The 18,902-nt window shown below is 30.7% G+C and overlaps 1 protein-coding gene across 6 annotated transcripts in view; it reads left to right on the top strand.

Moving 5' to 3' along the window:
- Positions 1 to 18,902, top strand: part of Pan (pangolin) — a 378,050-nt gene that overhangs the window by 299,541 nt on the left and 59,607 nt on the right. For 4 of the 6 annotated variants that reach the window (XM_064059352.1, XM_064059351.1, XM_064059355.1 and 1 more), the window contains exon 4: positions 2,321 to 2,549. In XM_064059352.1, coding sequence (XP_063915422.1) covers positions 2,321 to 2,549 — 229 coding nt within the window. The remainder of the gene's footprint in view (positions 1 to 2,320; positions 2,550 to 18,902) is intronic. The other 2 variants (XM_064059356.1, XM_064059353.1) reach the window with 1 other exon arrangement.

Below are 18,902 nucleotides of genomic sequence, written 5' to 3'. Positions count from 1 at the left end.
TTGTTCTGGTCTTTTTTATGCATTTTTTTCTGGTCACTTTTTGTCGTTTTGTGACTCCTTTTCATTATAATAAATGAAATATTAGTGAAACAAAATTAAAGATTCAAAACGCAAAACTAGAAAATTCCCTTTTAACAAGAGAATCTAAAATATGAACAAAATAATTTAATTTTTTGTTCCTTTTTTTGTGCTTTTTGAAATCCTGGTTTCGGCACGTTTTTTTGTTGATTATTTTTGCTGTGTTTTTAACGTTTTTGTCGCCTTCTTTTGTCATTTATGTAATCGTTTTTGTTTTCGTCGTCATTTTTTGTTTTCTTTTTGACTGCTTATGTTGGTGGTCTTCTTTCAGCGTTTTTTGCTGATTTTTATCCCTTTTGTTGCCGTCTTTTTTTGATCATTTCGTGTGCCTTTTTGAAGCTTTTTTGAGTGTTTTAGGTAATTTATTTTATCTCTCTATTTTGTCGCTGTTTTTTCGACCATTTTTGATTTTTTGTCGCTTTTTGTATATTCTTTTTGTGTCACCCTTTTAATTGTCTGTTTAGCGTTGCCCGTTTTTGCCGTGTTTCTTTGACATAAAATTTTTTGACGATTTGCTTTTGCCAGTTTTTGTGTTTATTTATTTTTGGCGCTTTTCGGCTTTTTTTTCAATGTGTATTTTTCGCTTTTTGTAATTTTGGTCACTTTTTGTCGTTTTTGTGACTCCTTTCCATTATAATAAATGAAATATTAGTGAAACAGAAATAAAGAATCAGAACACAACTAGAAAATTGCTTTTTAGAAAGAAAAGCTAAATTATTAACAAAATAATTGATTTTTTTGTTCCCTTTTTGTGCTTTTTTGAAATATTGGTTTCGCCACTGTTTTGTTGATTATTTTGTTCCTTTTTTTGACGATTTTGTCATCTTCTTTTGTCCCTTTTATAGTAGTTTTTTTGTTGTTTTTTCCTCATTTTTACCTTTTTTCCGCTTCTTTTTGTAGTCTTATTTTTGTTACTCTTTTTGCTGTGTTTTTGACGTTTTTGTCGCCTTCTTTTGTCATTTATATAGTTGTTTTTGTCGCTTTTTTTTCGACGCTTATTTTAGTGGTCTTCCCAGCATTTTTTCGTCGTTATTCGTATCTTTTTGATTTTTTGAATCAATTTTTGTCCCTTTTTTTAATTGTATTTTTCATTCCTCTTTGTTGCTGTCCTTTTTTGGTCACTTCTTGTTACTTTTTTGAAGCTTTTTTGTGGTTTTTGACTAATTTATTTTATCCCTCTATTTTGTCGCCCTTTTCTCACCTCATTTTGATTTATTGTCGCCTTTTTTCCGTGTTTTTTTGTCGCTTTTTGTGTCATCTTTTTTGTTGTCGTTATTTTTTATGGTTTTTGTTCTGATCATCTTTATCCATTTTTTTGCTCACTTTTTGTTGTTTTTGTCACTTCTTTTCGTTATAATAAATGCAATTTTAATGAAACAGAAATTAAGAATCGGAACAAATGTCCTTTTAGAGAAGCTAAATTATTAACAAAATAAGAATTTTTGTTTGAACCTTTTTGCGTTTTTGACTTCTTGTTTTGCCACTTTTTATATTGATTGTTTTTGTTGGTTTTTTGCCGTGTTTTTCACGTTTTTTGTCGCCTTCTTTTCACCGTTTTTTGCTGATGTTTTCCGTCGTTTTTGGTGTCTTTGATTTTTTTTTTAGGTTTTTGTCCCTTTTTTTACATTTTTCACCCCTTTTTTTTGCCGTCCTTTTTTGGTAAATTCTTGTTACTATTTTGCAGCTTGTTTGAAGTGTTTTTTTTTGTGGTTTTTGAGTAATTTATTTTATCCCTCTTATATTGTCGCCCTTTTTTTGCGGGCTTTTTGTTTTTTTTGTCGCTTTTTCCGGTATTTTTTTGGCGATTTTAGTGACACTTTTTTTTCCATTGCATTTTTTCGGCTTTTTGTCCCCATTTTATCCTCTTTTTACACCATCTTTGTTGCCCTTTTTTGTTATGTTTCTTTGACATAGTATTTTTTGACGATTTGTTTTTGCCAAATTTTGTATTTCTTATTTTTGACGTTTTTTCTTTTTGTCTCATTGTTGTCTTTTGTGGTTTTTGTTCTGATCCTTTTTATCGCTTTTTTGACCATTGCATTATTAATTTTTACTTAATATTTAGAACATGAAAACGAAAAATTGCAAACCAATATTTTTAGAAATGAAAAATTGAAGAAGATTGAAACGAAAAACTGAAATAATTTAAAAAACAAAAATTGATAAAGTCGAAATATTGAAGTATAAAGAAAAGTCTAGTAATGATAATAATACTAATAATAATTGAATTTTTTTGTTTCAGGCCAGTAAGATGGGACTGGCGCCAACGGGGCACCCGGGCGCCGCCTTGCCCTTCTTCTGCCACAACGGAGACCCCCTGTCGCAGCCGCCGCCGGCGCACATGGGAATCCCCCCCTACCAGTTGGATAGTAAAACTGCGGGTTCCATGGGTGAGTACGGGGGTGGTTCAGCACCACCACAACCCATCAGCCCCGCCGACTGGAGACGTCTCGGTCCGTTGCTCGCCGCAGGTACCCATTGAAAAGACGATCGCCGCCGTCCATGTAAGTTGGCGGCGGCGATGTAGTGGTGGAGGGTTGTAGTCGGTAGCGATGATTGCTAATATGTTGCCTGAATGGTCGCACTAATACCGGGATAGTCATGTACGAGTGGAAACGCACCCTCCATTTTCATCCATCACGTTATTAGAGTCGCGAGGGGTTGCTTTTTTGATGGGTAGTTTTTTGCGGGCTTGGGTGTTAATGGGCTGTTGATTGTGACAAGCGCAGGGGATTTGTTTGACGCAGGTACTGGAAAGTTTTTGCGGTCTTGAATGAGACCTGTAATATAATAAAAAAAAAATGAGCGTTCGTTTTATCACTTAAAAAGTGGAGTCGTAATCGTAATCCACAAATTGCATGTCTTGTGACACGAACTATAAACATTACAATTTATAAATTAGAACAGGGGCATTTTGCATAATACATCTTATTGCGTGAGGTGACAAAATGCAAATCTTGCATACTCGGTATGTAATATCCCCATATTACTAGCTTCATTGTGTAATGAATTTTTCGCAGATCATTAAATTAGCAAACGAATTTTGTTAGATTGTAATTAAGGTGGAATAAAATGCGTTTGCCGCATTTTCGAAAATCATAGAAAAAATATTAATAATAATTATACAGTGAATCTATTTCCCAGAAATACGCGCTAATTGCAGAAAATTTGCTTCACGGAAAAAGTAAAAAACATTCCGATATTATTTTAAAACGCACTTGTAAAACGATTTGATTGTGTATAATTATAAATATTATAACTCGACTTGTTTCAGACCACACGTCGCGTGTCATTATATAAATTATTGGGTCGTTGCTAACCTCCTTTTTTGTGACTAAAGAAGCGAAAAACAGTTTGTATTAAGAAATTTCCGCTGAATAAACAAATCAATTTTGACAGTAGGTGGTCGTGAAACGGATAGCGATACAAATGGATTTTTGTCTTGGATAGTTAATATATTTAAATTGATTTTTCAGTTTTATTTTCAATATGTTCAATTTTAATTAAAGTTGAAATTCCACGGTGTGCGGTTTAGAACACGGCACGTGGTTGGATTTCATTGTGGTATTTAAGCTGCGTGTCGTACGATGTACTATGGACTAAGTACTTAAATAACGTCAGTAAAATTGTCTTTTAATGACGACGTAATAGCTCAGTTGGATAGTATTCCAGATATGTCAGTTCTCAGACTTTTGAATTAGTCATTGTTATAAATTAAATGTCAGGTTATGAAATTAGTAAAAACGTTAATCAAACTTTGTCTGCTAAAATAACGTTCTCCTCCATTTGTGGTTTATGAATCCGTGTTTACCTAGGCATCCAGATTTTTGGCAAAAAAAATCAAACTCTGAAATTGCAAAATCGAATCGTTATTCAAAATTTATCCGTTCATGCCGACCTAGGAATTGATGATGTTATTTTAGTTTTGTCGAATAAATGTCACTTAAATGTTAAGAAGAAACTTGGTCGTAACCTTGTATTTATGAATCCGTGCGGAATGTTTATCATAGACATCGAGATTTTTGAAAACAAAGTCAAAAATGCAGATTTAAAAAATTTTCAATTTCTCGATTTTCAATTTTTCGTTTACTCAGTTTGTCGCTATTTCATTATTGGAATTTTTTAATTTCCCGATTCTTCAATTTCTCTATTCTTTAAATTTTCGATTTCTCGAATTTTTAATTTTCCGATGGTTTTCAATTTTTTTTTTTTTTTTCGAAATTTTCGGTTTTTAGATTTTGATTAACTGATTTTTGATGTTCCCATGTTTCAATTCCGACTTCGGAATATTATATCGATTTTTCAGTTTTTCAATTTTTCAGGATTCCAATGTTTCGACTGTTTGATTTCTCGACTTTTGAATTTCCCGATATCCAAGTTTCAGTTTTCAGATTTTTCAATTTTTCGATTGTTCAGTTTTTGTTCCATTTTTCAGTTTTGGGCTTTTTCAATTTTTATTCTTTGATGTTTCCATTTCTGGATTTTTCAATTTTTCGATATACATGTATCAATTTTTCAAAAAATTTTTGAATTTTCAATTTATTAGTATTTTGATGTTTCGATTTCTCGATCTTTCGATTTTTCGACTTCTCGGTTTTAGATTGTTTAATTTTTGTTCCATTTTTCGATTTTTCAGTTTCTCATTTTTCGATTTTTCGATTTCTCGACCTTTTGATGTTTCATTATTTCAGTTTTTGGAATTTTTCGATGTTTCGGCTTTTTGATTTTTCTTTTTCCCAATTTTTCGTCAATTTTAAATTACTGGAGTTTTCGATTTTTTAGTGTTTCGATATCTCAATGTTTAATTTTTTCAGTTTTTAAAATTTTAGATTCCCCAGTTCATCGATTTTTCAATTTCTCAGTTTTTAATTTCTTCGATATTTAAAATTTTTGACTTGATTTTTCAACTTTTCGGTTTTTAAATTTTTGGAAATTTCAGTTTTTCTCTCTCGATTTTTCAATTTTTCGATTTTTTAAACTTTTGAAATTTGACTTGTCACTTTTTCGATTTTTTGATGTTTCGATATCTGAATTTTTCGATTTTTCAATTTCTCAAATTTTAGATTTTTCACTTTTTAAGGCTTTTCGATGTTTCCTATTTTTTTGCCATTTCAGCTTTGGGATTTTTCGCTTTCTCAAATTTTAGATTTTTCGATTCTTCTATTTTTCAATATTTCAGTTCTACATTTTTCGAATTTTTCTATTTTTGATTTTTCATTTTTTTTAATTCTTCAATATTTTGATTCTTCGACTTTTCGGATTTCAATTTCAATTTTTGGGTTTGTCACTGTTTGACTTTTCGATTTGTCAATTTTGGCTTTCATTTTGCTATTTTATTTCTCAGTTTTTAAATTTTTTTAAATTTATCGATTTTCCGACTACGATGTTTCCATTCTTCAATTTTCCGATTTCCTAATTTTTTGCCGTTTTAGCTTTGGAATTTTTCAATTTCTCGATTTTTCAGTGTTTTGATTGTTCAGTTTTCCGACTTTTCAATTTTTCCATATTTTATTTTTAGATTTTTTAAATTTTGTTTTCGATTTTTAGACTTTTTCAATTTTTAAGTTTTAGAGACTTGAATTTGTCACTTTTCGATTTTTTGATGTTTCGGTGTCTCAATTTTTCGATTTTTCGGTATTTTATTTTTTCAATTTCTCAAATTTTAGATGTTTCACTTTTTAAGATTTTTCGATGTTCCGTTTTCCTAATTTTTTTCCATTTCAGCTTTGGGATTTGTCGATTTTTCAAATTTTAGATTTTTCGATTCTTCTATTTTTCAGTATTTTAGTTCTACATTTTTCGAATTTTTCTATTTTTGATTTTTCCGGTTTTTTTTCAATTCTCCGATATTTTGATTCTTCAACTTTTCGGATTTCAATTCCAATTTTTGGGTTTCGCAATGTTTCGATTTGTCACTGTTTAACTTTTGGTTTTGTTAATTTTGGCTTTGATTTTGCTATTTTTCTTTTTTGGTTTTTAATTATTTTTTTTTAACTTGTCACTTTTTTGATGTTTCAATGTCTCAATTTTTCGATTTTTCAATTTTTCGGTATTTAAATTTTTCAATTTCTCAAATTTTGCATTTTTCACATTTTGATTTGTCAATTTTTCGATACTTTGGTCCTTCCACTTTTTGAATTTCAATTTTTGAGTTTTTCCATTTTTTGGTTTGTCACAGTCGATTTTGTCTGTGTTGAACTTTTCGATTTGTCAATTTTGGCTTTGATTTTGCTATTTTTCGATTTTTAGACTTTTCGATTTCTCAATTTTTTGGCTTTTCGATGTTTCCATTTTGGAATTTTTCTATTTGTCAAATTTTAGATTTTTCACTATTTCAGTTCTACATACTTAGAATTTTCCTGTTTTTGATTTTTCAGTTTTTTTTTTCAATTTTCGATTTGTCACTGTTTAACTTTTCGATTTGTCAATTTTGACTTTGATTTTGCTATTTTATGATTTTTCAACTTTTCAGTTTTTCGATTTCCTGTTTTTTTTTTTCTATTTCAGCTTTCGAATTCTTCAGTTTCTCAAGTTTTTATATGTTCAGTTCTTCACTTTTCCGATTTTTCAATTATTCGATATTTTAATTTTGATTTTTTAAATTTTAGATTTTCGATTTCTCGATTATTCAATTTGTCAGTATTTTAATTTTTCAATTTCTTAAATTTTAGATTTTTCATTTTTTAAGGCTTTTCGATGTTTCGTTTTCCTAATTTTTTGACATTTCAGTTTTGGGATTTTTCGATTTCTCAAATTTTAGATTTTTCGATTCTTCAATTTTTCCACATTTTAATTTTAGATTTTTTAAATTTGAAGTTTTGAAGTTTTCTATTTCTCGGTTTTCGATTTTTCGACTTTTTCACTATTTTTGTATTTTTTAAATTTTAGAGACTTGAATTTGTCACTTTTTCAATTTTTCGGTATTTTAATTTTTCAATTTCTCAGATTTAAAATTTTTCACTTTTTAAGACTTTTCGATGTTTCGCTTTCCTAATTTTTTTCCATTACAGCTTTAGGATTTGTCGATTTCTCAAATTTTAGATGTTTTGATTCTTCTATTTTTCAATATTTCAGTTCGACATTTTTCGAATTTTTCTATTTTTGATTTTTCAGTTTTTTTTATTCTTCGACTTTTCGGATTTCAATTCCAATTTTTGGGTTTTGCAATTTTTCGATTTGTCACTGTTTAACTTTTAGATTTGTCAATTTTGGCTTTGATTTTGCCATTTTTCTTTTCGGTTTTTAATTTTTTTTAATGTCAGTTTTTCGATTTTTTGATGTTTCGATGTCTCAATTTTTCGATTTTTCAATTTTTCGGGATTTTAATTTTTCAATTTCTTAAATTTTAGATTTTTCACATTTTGATTAGTCAGTTTTTCGATATTTTGGTCCTTCCACTTTTTGAATTTCAATTTTTGAGTTTTTCAATTTTTTGGTTTATCACAGTCGATTTTGTCTGTGTTGAACTTTTCAATTTGTCAATTTTGGCTTTGATTTTGTTATTTTTCGATTTTTCGATTTCTCGATTTTTTGGCTTTTCGATGTTTTGATTTGTCGAGGTCTCGAATTTTCTTTCAGCTTTTCGACGTTTCGTTTTCCTAATTTTGTGCCATTTCAGCTTTGGAAGTTTTCTATTTGTCAAATTTTAGATTTTTCAGTTTTTTTTTCCAATTCTTCGATATTTTGATTCTTCGACTTTTCAGATTTCAATTTCAATTTTTGGGTTTTTCAATTTTTCGATTTGTCACTGTTTTAACTTTTCGGTTTGTCAATTTTGACTTTGATTTCTCGATTTCTCGATTTTTCGGCTTTTCGATGTTTCGATTTTTCAATTTTTCGATTTCTCGTATTTTCAGCTTTTCGATCCTTCGTTTTCCTGATTTTGTGCCATTTCAGCGTTGAGATTTTTCTATTTCTCAAATTTTAGATTTTTCAATATTTCTATTTTTGATTCTTCAGTTTTTTTTTTCAATTCTTCGATATTTTGATTCTCCGACCTTTCGGATTGCAATTTCAATTTTTGGGTTTTTAAATTTTTCGATTTGTCAATTTTGACTTTGATTTCTCGATTTTTCGGCTTTTCCATGTTTGAATTTTTCAATTTTTCGATTTCCCAATTTTTTCTATTTCAGCTTTCGAATTCTTCAATTTCTCAATTTTTCAGTGTTTCGGTTCTTCAGTTTACGATTTTTCCAGTTTTCCATATTTTAATTCAGATTTTTTAAATTTTAGATTTTCGATTTGTCGAGTTTTCGATTTCTCGATTATTTTCATTTTTTAGTTCTCAAATTTTAGATTTTTCGAATTTTTCTGTTTTGGATTTTTCAGTTTTATTTTTCAATTTTTGGATTTTTTTCGTGCATCAATTGATTCTTACAATAATTCAATTGAAGGAGTTGATGATTTTTTTAAATGGTACACAGAAAAACAAAAATTTGTAGCGGTTTTGTTGTTTCTTAAATTATTTCAGCATGACATCAACATCCCAATGGGCATCTAAATGAACGAATTAAAAAAAGTTGTCCGTTTTTTAACGATGAAAAACCGACAGAATGTGTTCCATTGCGGTTTTTTAGGTGTTTATTTATATTTTATTTTGTTTACTTCCACTTACCACACACACGCTTAATGGTTTTAAGTACATAAACAGTGGCGTACAGTAGTTTAATTTTTTAATTCTGTAATATTAAGATTATGGGAATGGGAGGAGACGCTTCATAAATACGTTTTTAATTTTCAGAGTCCATTATTTGGGCGAATATTTTAGCCGAAGCAAAATTTGTCTGATGATCCCCACCGACATTTTGATACGTCACCTCAAAATTTTGAGTGGTAAATGCTATTCAAATTTTTTAAAATAACATATTCCTGGTGCTATTATTGATATAAAATCAAATTAAAACTAAGTTATTCAGTAGAAGAACTTGCCATCTCCATCCACCACGCCGTCCAGCTCCCGCTTCCGGCCCGCCAACCCGCGCCGCTCCCACCTCCTCCATAAAAACCCCGCAATCGTCTGCGAACAGCCCGTTTCAGAAATATATGCTCAGTCGCATACGGCATAATGAACAAATACACTGCTACCCAATTACCGTTTCCTGCAGAGCGTACCGACCGCATGCAGGGCGGCGGAGACGAGAGGCGGCCAAGAATCGAGCTCTCGAACACACGCACCCAATTACCGGTTAATTGATACGCGCGCTCGCTGCAAGAAAGCCAACGCTTCGCGAGCTGCTTGCCTTTTGATCAGGAACCGGCGACGTCGCGCGGTTAAACCGGCACCGTGCGGTCGCGGCGCGTTAACGATGCGGTCCGCGCGTCGCCCCGGCGACGGGCCATCTTTTTGTCTTCGCGACGGGACCGCAAGGAGGCGACGTCGTTACGCCGAAACAACTTCAAAGGGGGCGCCCGCAATCGCCCGCCACGCGAAAAGGTCGCCTAATTGGCGAACTTATATTCAAGCGCGCCGCTAATAAGCGTACAGAAACAAAAGAATAACGAGGTGGGTGGGCGGGAGTTGACGAAAATCCACCTGGAGATGAACGAAATGAAACCGTTGGAAGCGCGAAGTCGGAAGTTCGACCCCTGGAGTTGCGCGGCGTCGGTCTAGAGTGCACCCTGTCGACGCCGAATGAACTCTGAGAGCGGTAAAATTCGCCTCGGTGCGTGGGGTTGAAGACGTTACCCGACCTCAGGGCGGTTTGTGGCGCGCTAATTCTAGCAAAACACCCCACCGGCGGCGCTTTTTGGCAATTCGGCGGCGTGGAGCGCCGCCACAGCCCTGTTTAGCAGTCAACAAGTGTCACATTTGGCGCAAAAACACAAGTAGATAAATTAGGGCACCAAAGGCAAGTGAAACCTGCAGAGGGCAGGTATTGAAGTGGTTGCCATTATCCTAATTATCTTGGTCGTTTGCATATCGCGCGCCTCCTCAAAGGACTCGAGGTGTTTTCATAATTCGCGAGAGGAGAGCCTCCTTTGAACTGGAATCTAATTTTCTCTCATCGCTGCTGTTCTGTAATGTTTAACGTGTTGTTGATTTTTCTTTATCTGCGCTAGGCCGTTTTAATTGTCTTCGTCGATGTCGTTCGATCGATTGGGATCGAGTTCGGGGGCAGGTGCGGCTAGGCTTCGCCGGATGTTCGATTAAAAACACGGTTTCATTAGCTTGCTAATTGAGGAGACGCATGTCCGCTCGGCCAGAATCCCCCGAATTCGGGGAGCATGTGCCGAGGAAGGGGTGGTTATTATTCGCAGCACGTGTCCTTTTGGCCTTTACGCGGTTTTAATGACTAACCAAATAGTGCACTTGACGAACTAGCGGACCAGGATAATGCAAATTGAAAAGTAGTGGAGTGGACGGCCGGGAAATTTCAGTTGAGCGGCAACAACGGGATGACGTCATCTCGAAATTTTGCGAAGTGACATAGTCCTATACTTGCGGGTTATGAATCCACCTTGATTTTTTTTTTGTTGTCCATCTAAATTGGTCTTGGTAAAGTTACTTCGACAGAACAGTCACAGTGTAAGAGAAAAAAAGGTTTCACCTTCTTTAAAAATTTAGTCGAAGATTATTTCAACAGAACTTTCCTCGCCCCTGAAGTGCACCCACATAAATGCTACTTCTTTAAATTAAGTAAAAACCAGTGGCTTGAATTTTTCAATTTTTAATTTTTTTTTTGTTTTAAATTTTTTAGTTTTACTTTTAGAACTTTCAGATTTTTCAAATTTTTTGAATTGCAATTTTTCGCTTCGATTTTTTGTTTTCTCGAATTGTGTTTTTTAGTTTTTTAGTTTTTACTTCCCGAGCGTAAGCAAAGGAAGTATTGTAATCGAGTCCGTCGGCCGACTCTCTACTTTTACGTTTTCTCGATCTTTCATGACCCCTAGAAGACGAAGAAATAGGTCTCCCATTTCCGTCTGTCTGTCCGTCTGTCCGTCTGTCCGTCTGTCCGTCTGTCCGTCTGTCCGTCTGTTGTCACGGATTTTTATTAGACAGATAATCTCCGAAAGTACTCGACCGATTGTTGTGAAATTTTGTACTTATATTAAGAATATCATGTAGATGGTAAAACGCTAACCAAAATTTGTCGAATCATCCCCACCACTAAAGCGATGACGTCACTTCAAAATTGTACATAGTAAATGGGTTTTCAATTGTATAAAATAACATAGTCCTACACATGTAGTTTACAACTCTGAATCGACTTTTCACCCGAAACGTCCAGATTTTTGGAAAAAAAATCAAAATTATAAAACAACATTTTGAAATTTAATTTTTAATCTGCTAACCAGAATGCTTTGAAATGTTGCAGATGTTTTAAGGCTATAAAGAGCATCATAAATCTTTAGTCAAAAAATATTTGCTTATCCCCTCCAAAAACTTGATGACGTCAGCTCAAAAGTTTGTGGAATAAATCGTATCTAAAATGTACAAAATATGATGAGTCTGTACTTGTGAACTATCACTCCATTAATATTTTTTGGATTTGCATATACAGGGTGACTCAAAAAAATTAATGAATGCGTAAATATATTTTATTGATTTAATCAGGAACTACAAAACCGAATGCTCTGAAATCTTGCAGATGTTTTAAGGTCATAAAGAGCATAATAAATGTTTAGTCAAAATATATTTGCTTATCCCCTCCAAAAACTTGATGACGTCAGCTCGAAAGTTTGCCGAATAAATCATATCTAAAATGTACAAAATATGATGAGCCTGTACTTGTCATTTATCACTCCATTCATATTTTTTGGATTTGCATATACAGAGTGACTCAAAAAAATTAATGAATGCGTAAATTTATTTTATTGATTTAATCAGGAACTACAAAACCGAATGCTTTGAAATCTTGCAGATGTTTTAAGGTTATAAAGAGCATAATAAATTTTTAGTCAAAATATATTTGGTTATCTTCTACAAAAAACTGATGACGTCAGCTCAAAAGTTTTCCGAATAAATCGTATCTAAAATGTACAAAATATGATGAGTCTGTACTTGTGATTTATCATTCCATTCATATTTTTGGATTTGCATATGCAGGGTGACTCAAAAAAATTAATGAAGGCGTGAATTTATTTTATCGATTTAATCAGGAATTACAAAACCGAATGCTTTGAAATCTTGGGAATATTTTAAAGTTATTATAAGCATGATAAACTTTTGTTCAAAATGTTATTGTTCATCCCTCCTAAAAAAATTGATGACGTCACCCTTAAATTTTGCTGAATAAATCCTATCTAAAATGCAAAAAATATGATGAGTTTGTACTTGTGATTTATCATTCCATTCATATTTTTTAGATTTTCTTAAGAGGTGGTTCAAAAAAATTAATGAAGTCAATTTATTTTATTGATTAAATTAAAGGCAACACTTATTATTAGTATTACACCCCAACCAACCCAATTTGGTAGACACAAAATTTGTTAAAGGAAAAACTCGGTTGAAACATAAGGGTAGCACGCTTATTTACATCGACTTTAACATTACAGACCTGCATTTGTTTTATGCGTTCACTTAATTCCGCGAATGCGAAATAGACATGTTTATAATCAACCAATTGTGAATTTCACCGTCAAGAATTAAAATAAAACCCAATGTTTTATATAATAAGCGGAAGTCGAAGCAATAAAACCGACGGTCGTTTTGTTTACAGTTTCTGTGTTTGGCTCTCACGTATGCTGTTACGCCTGTCATCTTAAATTAACATTGTTTATACATACACGATTTTTAGTTGCCTCTGATACGTAGGTATACGTGAGTAAATTGTTTCGTTATTTTATTGATTATTACAAATCAATATTCAAACGGCCCAATTCATTTTCCCGAAAATTTGAGAATATAATAATTTTATTCTTAGTATTGCACTACATCTATCCCAACTGATATACGTGTCCTTGCAAAAATGTTGATGACGTCATCGCAATTTTTTTTTAAATTCCCACTATCCCACTACAAAAATGTAATGAGAAAAAAAACACAATAGGCATGCAGTCGTCAAGTTTCCGACAGCGAGGGAAGTACTGTCTAAACTCTTTAGACCAATTTTTTTTCTGTTTCTTCAGTTTTTAGATTTTCCAATTTTTGTTTCGGTTTTTTATTTTCTTTATAAATTTTTTGTTTCTTCAATACATCTTTTCGAGTGTGCATTTTTAAATTTTTCAGTTTTCCGAGTTTTCAGTGTTTTATTTTCAAATATTTCGTATTTGTTAAGTAAAAACGAGTGGCTATTTCGACTTGAATTTTTCAATTCTTCATTTTTAATTTTTTTGTTCATTCAGTTTCTCGATTTGCAATTTTTGAGTTTTCGAGTTTTCAATTTTTAGTTTTTCGATTTGCAATTTTTCGCTTCAGTTTTCTAATTTTTTGTTTCTTCAGTTTTTAGATTAATTTGCAATGTTTCAGATTAAAATGTCTCGATCTTTAAAGTTTTAATTTTTCAATTTTTTATTTCGGTTTTATATTTTCTTTGTCTATCAATTTTTCAGTTTTTCAGGCTTTCGGTATTTCAACTTTTGGATTTTTTAATTTTTCGTTTTTTCGATTGTAGATTTTTTTGCAATTTTTGCTTTCTGAGAGAACCTTTGTTAAGTAAAAACTAGTTGTTTTTTTTTTACTTGAATTTTTCAATTCTTCAATTTTTCTTAATCTTTTTTTGTTTCTTCAGTTTCTGGATTTGCAATTTTTTGAGCTGTCAAGTTTAAATTTTTCAGTTTTTATTTTTCCAGCTTTCAAATTTTTCAATTTTCTAGAGTTTGCAATTTTTCGCTTCGGTTTTTATTTTTCTTTATTTCTCGATTTGCGATTTTTCAAGTTTTCATTTTTTTGTTTCTTCAGTCGTTCGATTTCGTAATTTGTCGGTTTAAAATTTCTCGAGTTTTAAATTTTTCATTTTTCACTTTTTTGTTTCGGTTTTTTATTTTCTTTATCAATTTTTCAATTTCTTGTTTCTTCAATTTTCGAGTATTTTCAATTTTTTTTACAGTTTTGCATGTGCGTCTATTTTCTTAATTTTTTGATTTTTCGATTTTCATTTTTCAACTTTTAGATTTTTTAATTCTTCGTTTTTCAATAATTATAGATTTTTTTGCGAGTTTTTCTTTCTGATGACCTTTGTTGAGTAAAAATCAGTGGTTTTTTCAATTCTTCATTTTTTCTTGTTGAGTTCTTCAGTTTCATAATTTTTTGAGTTTTCAAGCTTTCAGATTTTTCAATTTTTTCTTGGTTTCTTCAATTTTACGGTATACATCGAGTGTTGATTTTAATATTTTTCTATTTTCTGAGTTTTTCATTTTTTATTTTACAATTTTTCATTTCTTGAATTATTCTTTTTTTCGGTTTTTAAATTTTTCGTTTTTTCGATTATTGATTTTTTGCGATTTTTGCTTTCGGATAACTTTTGTTAAGTAAAAACTAGTGATTTTTTTTACTTTTTTGAATTTTTCATTAATGTTTTTTTGTTTCTTCAGTTTCTCGATTTGCAATTCTTTAATATTCAAGTTCAAATTTTTCAATTTTTCAGTTTTCCAGCTTTAAAATTTTTCAATTTTCAGATTTACAATTTTTCGATTGGAGTTTCAAATTTTTAATTTTCCGAATTTTTGATTTTTCGTTTTTTCAATTTTTGGATTTGCGATTTTTCAAGTTTTTTTTATTGTTTCAATTTTTAGATTTTGCACTTTTTCGGCTTTGTGGAGTTTTTAATTTTTTAATTTACCAATTTTTTGTTTTAATTTTTAATTTTCTTTATCAATTTTTCAATTTTTTCTTTTTTAAATTTTTTTATTTGCATTTTTTCATTATACTTTTTTTTTATTTAATTTTACCATATACCTACATCTTTTTGAGTGTTCATTTCTTGAATTATTCGATTTGCGGTTTTTCGTTTCGGTTTCTTATTTTCTTTATTTTTTTCAATTTTTCTGTTTTTCAGTGTTGATTTTATAATTTATGGATTTTTAACTTTTTGTTTTTTCAATTTTTGGATTTGCGATTGTTCCAACTTTTTTTATTTCTATTTTTAGATTTTGCAATTTTTCGGTTTAAAGTTTGTCGAGTTTTTAAATTTTTAATTTTCCAATTTTTTGTTTCGATTTGTTTTTTTATTATTATTGAATTTTATCATATACACCTACATCTTTTCGAGTGTTCATTTTTAAATTTTTCAGTTTTCCGAGTTTTCAATTTTTTATTTTACAATTTTTCATTTATTCAATTTTTTGGTTTGCAGTTTTCCGTTTCCGTTTATTATTTTTATTTTTTGATTTTTAAACTTTTCGATTTTTCAATTTTCAACTTTGAGATTTTTTAATTTTTCGTTTTTTCAATAATTATAGATTTTTTGCGAGTTTTGCTTTCTGATAACCTTTGTTAAGTAAAAATCAGTGGCTTTTTTGACTGAATTTTTCAGTTCTTCAATTTTTATTAATTTTTTTTTTTTGTTTCTTCAGTTTCATGATTTGTAATTTTTTTTAGTTTTCAAGTTTAAATTTTTCAGTTTTCCATCTTTCAGATTTTGCAATTTTAATTTTTCATTTTTTAATTTTTTTTTTGGTTTCTTCAATTTTACCATATACATCGTTTCGACTGTTGATTTTAAAAAATTTTCAGTTTTCGGAGTTTTTAATTTTTATTTTACAATTTTTCATTTCGTGAATTATTTTTAATTTTTTTAATTTTTCGTTTTTTCAATAATTTTCGATAACTTTTGTTAAGTAAAAACTAGCGACTTTTTTGACTTGAATTTTTCGGTTTTTCAATTGGAGTTTCTCGAGCTTTAACTTTTTAATTTTTCGATTTTTTAATTTTTTCTTTTTTCAATTTTTGGATTTGCGATTCTTCAAGTTTTTTTTTTGTTTCCATTTTTAGATTTTGCAGTTTTTCGGTTTAAAATTTGTCGAGTTTTTAAATTTTTAATTTTCCAATTTTTTTTTCGATTTGTTTCTTTTGTTATTATTTAATTCATTCATTCACACCTACATCTTTTCGAGTGTTCATTTTTAAATTTTTCAGTTTTCAGAGTTTTCAATTTTTTTATAATGTTTCATTTATTGAATTTTTTGATTTGCGGTTTTTGAATGTTCTGATTTTCTAATTTGTCGATTTTTCACCTTTTTGATTCTTTAATTTTTGTTTTTTCAATTATAAGTATATTTTTTAGTTTGTTAATTTATCGATTTTTCGTTTCTTCAATTTTTCATTTGCAATTTTTCTAGTTTTCATTTTAAATACTAAAAATTAAACTTAAAAAAAAATACTCCCCTAAAAAATTTCTAATATTAATTATGATTTTTTAAATGACTCACTTTTTAAATTTTGCCGTTTTAGAATTATCCCATTTTGCAATTATTGGATTTTAAAACTTTTTCATTACTCGGTTTTCCAGTTTTTAATTTTTTTTTATTTTTCAATTTCTCGATAAATATCGAAAAAAAAAAATCTCCATTTTGCGTTCTTTCAGGGTTAGTTTTTAGACTTTGCAATTTTGACGATTCTGTAATCGATTTTACTATTTTTTTTTCCTCTTTCCAATGTTCCGATTTTTTGGTTCTTCAATTTTTCGATTTTTCAACTTTTCGAATTAAAGAAATCTTCTGAATTTTTCATTTCTTGAGTTCTTCAATTTGCAATTTTTTCGATTTTGACATTTCTCGTTTTTTCAGTTTTTCGATTTTTTTTAGAGCGACGAAAAAATTGTAAAATTGAAAAACCAGGAATTAAAAAACGAAAAAGTATAAGATGAAAATTTTAAAAAATCTAAAAATTGGAAATCAAGAACTCAAGAAAAATTGAAGAAACGAAAAATTCAAAAATCAAAAGATTAAAAATTCAGGAACTTAAAAATCGAAAAAAATGGAAATATTGAAAATTGAAGAAATCGGAAATTCGGATAATTGAGAAATCCAAAATTGCAAAACTGACAAATTTAAAAATTGGAAAATCGAGGAATAAAAAATCAAACAATGAAAATTTGACGAATTGAGTAAACGAAAAATTGTGATATGAAATCTAAAAAAGTAAAAAATCAGGAAAATGAAAAATAAAAATCAAAAACTGGAACAATTGAGGAAACGAAAAATTGATAAACCGAAAAATTAAAAATTGAGAAACTGAAAAATTGCAAATTTGGAAAAATTAGAGGTATATAAAGTATAAGATGAAAACATTGAAAAATCTAAAAATTGGAAATCAAGAACCTGAGAAAAATTGACGAAACGAAAAATTCAAAAATCGAAAGATGAAAAATTCAGAAACTTAAAAATCGAAAAAATGAGATATTGGAAAATCGAAACTTTGAAACTTTAATAAATACAGATAATTATTGAGAAATCCAAAAAATGCAACCTGCGGATTTAAGAATTGGAAAATCGAGGAATTGAAAAATCAAAGAATGAAAATTTGAAAAATTGAATAAACGAAAAATTGTTAAATAAAATCTAGAAAATGAAAAGTAAAAAATCGGGAAAATGGAAATTAAAATCAAAAAGTGAAACAATTGTTGAATTGGAGAAAAAGGAAAAACTAAAATTGTTATGTCAAAAAAATGTTCAAAAGTAAATAAATCCAGATTTCTGTATTCCCAAATTTTCAAAAAATGGAGTGAGTCGTTCTTGATTCGATCAATACAATAAACCGCCTTATTTATTAATTTTTTGAGTCACTTTGAATAAGTACTTATAAAAACCATGGGTCACAATATTTTGCATATTTCAGAGGATTTATTCGCCAAAATTTTGAGATGACGTCATTAATTTTTTTAGGAGGGGATAAGCGAATAAAATTGTGATTAACGGTTTACCACGATTAGGATAACCTTAAAATGTTTGCAAGATTGCAGAGCTTTTGATTTTGCAGTTTCAAAGTTAAATTTCAAAATGTGTAATTTTGATTATTTCCCAAAAATCGGAATGTTTAGGGTTAAAACTGAACACGGATTCATAAACCACCATTTGGACGATATTCTAAATACACAACAATCGGTACAATAGTTTCGGAGACCTATTTTTCCTATTCTCGGTGTCATTAAACGTCGAAACAACATAAAAGTAGCGTATGCTGAGGAAGTAAAAATCGATGCGCGTCTATATAGTTTCCGCTGAACACCCTCGTGCTTTTTTCGGAAAATTACCCCGTCTCCAGCGCTCACATTATTAAAATTTGTTTGGGAAACGTTGTGCAGCGAGCTTTTTATAATTCAATGAAAACTTGTGCAGCGTGGGCTTACGGCGTTCATGAAAGCCTCCAATTATGATCCTCGCAACTCGGTAAAAACTACAAAACGCGGATTAAAGTGAACAACACGGCTTTCAGGTAGTAATTCGTCTAATCCGAAAGTGATTAAAAGGCCGTGCGAGCGCAAGCTCCATTAACAAATTGCTATATTAAATATTGGCGGCCCCGAGAGGCCGTCATTGTGCGTACGTCAATATCCGTTGTTCAGATCAACAAGTTCCAGTGGAAAGCAGCCCACCGTGCACTCCCATTGTGCGCAACCCCTGGCCGAGAATTTGTATACAACCCCACGAGATTGATAGCGATCCTTCGAGAGAACTTGGCGACTTCTCGCTCGCCACGCGCCTCATCACGCGGGCGATGATTAGTGGAGTTTTTGTCATTGTTGCGGGCGTGCACGTGCCGTTTTCGGCAATTATGATGCGGTCTGTCCGTCTAATTGGTGGTGAGCGTCGTCTTGGCGGGAGGAAGACCAGCAGTGTTTGCTTAGGTGGATGTCGGGGGAGGAAACAATCAATTCGGTCGCTGCGATTGAATCCGGGAAGACTATCAAATGACAAATGTAATAAAAGTCCGAGTTCCCCGCTGT

This window comes from Zophobas morio, unplaced genomic scaffold, assembly GCF_036711695.1.
Source record: "Zophobas morio isolate AGI-343-1 ecotype UQ-CSIRO unplaced genomic scaffold, CSIRO_AGI_Zmor_V1 ptg000020l, whole genome shotgun sequence".
NCBI lineage: Eukaryota > Metazoa > Arthropoda > Insecta > Coleoptera > Tenebrionidae > Zophobas > Zophobas morio.
The sequence above is the reverse complement of the archived record's forward strand: the minus strand, read 5'-3'. Positions and strand labels throughout refer to the sequence as shown.